Here is a 4,922-nt window from a genome sequence, read left to right on the forward strand (position 1 = left end):
CCTACCCCCCCCCCCCCCCCCCCCCCCCCCCCCCCCCCCCCCCCCCCCCCCCCCCCCAACACAAAACCAAGCACCAAGTAAATATAAATTATCTAACCTTAAATATAATTAACTATCATAAGCTAAAGAAAAGAATTGAGTGAAAATTAAATTACTTGTCTGGCCAAGCTACCTTGATCAAAAGTGTTTTTTTCTTTTTAATTGAAGTAAGGGCTTATTCTAGAGAACGGACGTGTTTGGTCAAGCTGTTAGGTAAAAAAAATATTATTGAGTAGAATCAAACTATTTTTTGAAAGCTAAACAAACATTTTCAAAAAAAAATAATTACTTCATAACCTTAGTAAAACCAAATTGCTGGTCTAATATTGACAAAAGTGTTTATCAAATTGATTAGCTAAACACAAGTTATTTCTCTTTAAATATATTTATTCCCGAAGCATGTCTGACAAAAAGCAATATTCAAAATAAGCCGATTTTAAAAATTTGGCCAAACAAATTATTACTCCTTTTATTGTACCTTCTTAAAGTGCTTGTAATTGTTAGATTCTGAGTTGGTGACTTTTGTTATATATTTCAGAAGCGAGATACATGCAAAGATCTAGCTCTGTTGCTTTGGAACACCTTCAATGCAGTTTACATGCTTTTGCTGGTATACCTCTTTTAATTTTCATGGATTTATATTTTGTTGGATAATCTTAAATTGGATTTTTTAGAGTTTCTGTTAGAATTTTGGGAGCTCTAGTCTAAACGTTTGAAATGTTACAGAGAGAAAATGTTCGATACTATACATGTTAAATTATGTGATCATCTGATTTAAAAGGTTAGATGACTAGAGAGAATACATTCATAGTTATTATCAAAAGTCCACGAGTGGGTGTTATGCACAAAGACAATATCAATATATAACTATCCAAGGCCAACGTCATTAGTCACAAAATGGTTATTCCTTTGTTTGAACCCGAAGTTAGGAATTCCTTGTTGATCCAAACTCAACAGAACTCTTGTAGAAGCAGGTAGCAAACTAAGGTTTTCTATTATGAGATTCTCCCAAATTTGTCAAGTGATCAGCTACTAAGGTGACAATTGAATGGTTTAGGTTTAATTTGGGCGGGTCATGATGGCTAAAGACAACAATCGGGTCAAGAACCAACCCAACCCAAATTTATTTGGGTCAAAATGGGTTAGGTTATGGGTTATATAATGGGTCAAGAATCCAAACCAACCCAATTTTACTAAGCTTAATTGTTTTATTTGCTTTTTAAAACTATTTTGACAAGATTTCTCATTAGCCAATTTGGGTTACATATCAACCCAATTTTTAATGGGTTGAGCTAATGAATGGGCGGGTTAAACTTAAACGGGTTGGGCAGGTTGGGTTTGATTCCACCTCCTCCTGCACTGCCTGGATTAGGTTTGCTGAAGCCATCTGTGTTGAGTTTATGCCAGCCACTATCTGGTTTCTGCCATAGAAACATCTTGATGTTGATCTTGTGCTTAGCTATTTCAATACTGCTACAGAGTTCGTGCCATTCAAGAGGAGTGTTATCAAATCTAGCACTACATCTATTCTTCAAAATTTGCCAGCTAATTCTAGTAGGCAAACATTGTATGAAAGCTTTGTGAATCTTATTCTATATATAGGGTAATTATAGGGTAGGGGTTCCCCTGCTTACATAGTTACCGTTGGTGCGTAGAGTTTTAGAGAGAAGTGAGATCAAAGTTTTTTTAGAGAGAGAAGTTCCTAGCAGCAAAAGTTTCTGGATGAAAGAATGCTTATTGATGTGCAAGAAGTTGTTAATGCGTAATAATGTTTGTCTTATGAATTTCAGGAAGTCATATCAGTGTATTGGAAGTTGTCACCCCCAATGATATCTATGAAGGAGTCAACTCGAGCGTGTAATGCTCTTGCTTTGTTTCAGGTTAACAATATCCCATCAAACAAGAGTACTTTCCCTTGTTGGTTTACAATGCGCAAAACAGTTATTTTGGAAACTATTTCAAGCGAATGCTACGTTGAGAAAGGGCAGTTGTATAGAACCTTTTAACTAAACATATAAGTCATGGTTCCTTAATTCGATAGGATACAAATATCAATATGTATTTGAAAAAGAACATACAATATGGAAAGTGAGGATTCATATAGCAGAAATGATTGCTGTTGTATTAGAAAAAGAACATACCTGATCCCTGCCTTTTCGAGCAGCAATATGCAAGGCGATTTTTCCTTTATTGTCAACCATATTTATCAATGAAGGATCAGTTCTAGTTACCTTCTCCACAACTTCAAGATTTTGTCCTTTGACAGCCATATGAAGTGCAGTTTGCCCCTTTTTATGTCCCATTTCTTGCGGCAGAATGCAATGCTGTTTTTCTGTTACTTTTAGCTATGGTGGCCAAACTACTCTCTGCCTCCAGAAGATAACTCACCACTATATATGCTCTTGGTTTGCAGCTGTATGCAAAGCAAGTATTTGAAATATCAACTGTCATTGAGGCCGTCATGAAATGAAGTTTTGATATTGTGTTATTACTTATTTCTTGACACCAATTTTCCGCCACTTTGTTATATGTATCCACCTTATTCCTTTATGGATATATTCTACAGGTTATGGCCAAAAATCCAGAAACAAGAAAGGAGCTTATAGAAGGTAAGTCAGTTTATGAAATGATAAAATTGAAATGAAAATCAGGCCAAGGCCAAATGACTAGTAAGAGTAAATCAAGTTTTTGTACGAATATGGAAAGATTCAGGTGACTAGGTTTCAAAGTGAGTGGAAGAACAAATTCTTCCCACTGCAGTCCTCTTTTTCATGTCTTCAGTCTTTCAAAAAGATAAATTCGATTTCATTATCATTTTTGCGGTGAGAATGCAGATCATGTGCCTGCAGGTTCTTTTCGATGGAAATATGTCCTTTTAATGCTCTAGTTTACCTCAAACTCTAACTTTGTGCCTTTAAGAAATGTTTTTACTGTTGTGTGAGAAACAGTTAACTCTTCTAGTAATTTCATTTTGCAGCTAAAATACCATGTTATTTCTACCCATTTCTCAAGCCTAGTGGAGACGACAAGCCTTTGGAGTATTTGAGGCTCACCAGCTTGGGTGTTCTTGGTGCCCTAGCAAAGGTATCCATCCAATGAACAAATATACACACGCTCTCTTCACTGTTGTCACTACATTCATTTCATGGATTTACTTTTTCCAGTTTTCTTCTAGATTGAATGTGTTCAGTTATTATACTTTGTTGTTTACATATGCAACAGAATCTCATAAAGTGGGGTTTGGGGAGGGTAGAGTAAATACATACCATACCTCTACCTCAGAGGTGAAGTAGAAAGGTTGTTTCCGCTTAGACCCTCGGGTCAAGACAAAAACAGTCTAGAAACGTGATGGAAGTACAAGAGACAATTAATAGGTAGTAACAATAATGACAAATAGTAGCAGAACAATACTAAAACAAACTAATACTATAATCAAACTACATGAAATTACGAGAGTAGTACTATGACTACTAGTAAGGACAGCAAGACGACACACTCCTACCTACTAGTATGGACACACTCCTACCTACTAGTATGGACGCACTCCTACCTACTAACCTTCTACCCTATTTTGTATCTTTCACACCTTGCTATCTGAGGTCATGTCCTCGATAACCTGTAATTATGTCGTGTCCCGTCTAATCACCTCTCCCAATACACTTTTGGTCTACCTCTACCTCTACTAAATCCATCCATAGTCACTCCCCCACACCTCTCCCACTAGGGCATCCGTGCATCTCCTTATCACATGTTCAGAGCACGTCTTGTCTTCCATTGAAGTCACTCCTACCTTGTCTCGGATATCCTATTTTTTATCAAAATACCAACTGTGTCTTTTGTTTTCTTTTTGGTGGAGTAAATCAAAATTATCTCTAATTGTTTGATAAAGTGGATTGAACTAAGCAAATATACTCTTTTTCCATCATCTTTTACTTCCCCTCCTCCTACTCTTCCTCGTTAAAGTTGGAAAACAAAACAATTAGAAAAAAGAGTAATAACTCCTAGAATAGACTGGTACAATTCAATTTTTTTGGTTATTCAGGTTTGATTTTTTCATAGCTCTATAATTCGAAATAAGTTTATCGTTAGACAAACTGCATTCATAATATTGATGTCACGCCCCGAGCCTACACCCTGGACGTGGCCGGCACTCGAGAACCATTGTTGGCCCCAAGCGAACCCTTGGCCTGACTTTCTTACTCAGTGAAAGACTTTACTCAAGATAAATACTTTTAAAATAGTACATTGAATTGCTCAATAAATAACTGAGAATGTAATAAATAACATTCACTGCCAGAGTGGCAACTCAAGTCTCAACTTAACTGAAAAGGAAGTAAAGACTCATGAACTAACATCAACTAACTCTGTCTATGAAGCCTCTAAACTCTAAGGGATGTCGGGACAAGACCCCCGATCATCCTAACAGTTGAAATAAGCAAGCAATAAAACAAAACATAACCAAAGGGATCCTCCGGAAAGCAAGGAGGCTCACCAACTGACTCTGAGTGCTCAATTGGATCAACGATGAGCTGGATGTTGATCCTGGTTACCTCTGTCTGCATCATAATAAGATGCAGACCAACTGGCATCAGTACATTGAATGTACGACTATGCGAGTTGGAATGCTAAACATAACTTAAGCTTGAAAAGAATCTGAAAGAAACACTTACCTTGGCTTTACTCAACTCCTGAATAACTTAACTCAACATAAAGCAATAAAACATATGCAATATATAGAAAGCTTGTAAAACAGTGGAAATCTTAGTTCATTAAAGAAAATGCAATAACAAACTAAATTTTACTCATATAATAAAGTAATATAGTTTCTGCGGGAGTTTCTCTAACCGACAACCACCACTATGAGCCTAAGTGATGATACAACG

General features: G+C 36.6%; 1 protein-coding gene across 1 annotated transcript in view; it reads left to right on the plus strand.

The window, feature by feature from the left end:
- The first annotated feature begins 1,660 nt into the window (after positions 1-1,660).
- The window catches only part of LOC102584817 (cell differentiation protein RCD1 homolog), a 6,490-nt gene continuing 3,228 nt past the window's right edge, over positions 1,661-4,922 (plus strand). Inside the window, exons 1-3 of the mRNA XM_006364109.2 lie at positions 1,661-1,919; positions 2,606-2,648; positions 3,017-3,123. Of these exons, the coding sequence (XP_006364171.1) occupies positions 1,866-1,919; positions 2,606-2,648; positions 3,017-3,123 (204 nt within the window). The 5' untranslated portion in view covers positions 1,661-1,865. The remainder of the gene's footprint in view (positions 1,920-2,605; positions 2,649-3,016; positions 3,124-4,922) is intronic.

Source organism: Solanum tuberosum, unplaced genomic scaffold (genome assembly GCF_000226075.1).
Source record: "Solanum tuberosum cultivar DM 1-3 516 R44 unplaced genomic scaffold, SolTub_3.0 scf00468, whole genome shotgun sequence".
In the NCBI taxonomy this organism is placed as follows: domain Eukaryota; kingdom Viridiplantae; phylum Streptophyta; class Magnoliopsida; order Solanales; family Solanaceae; genus Solanum; species Solanum tuberosum.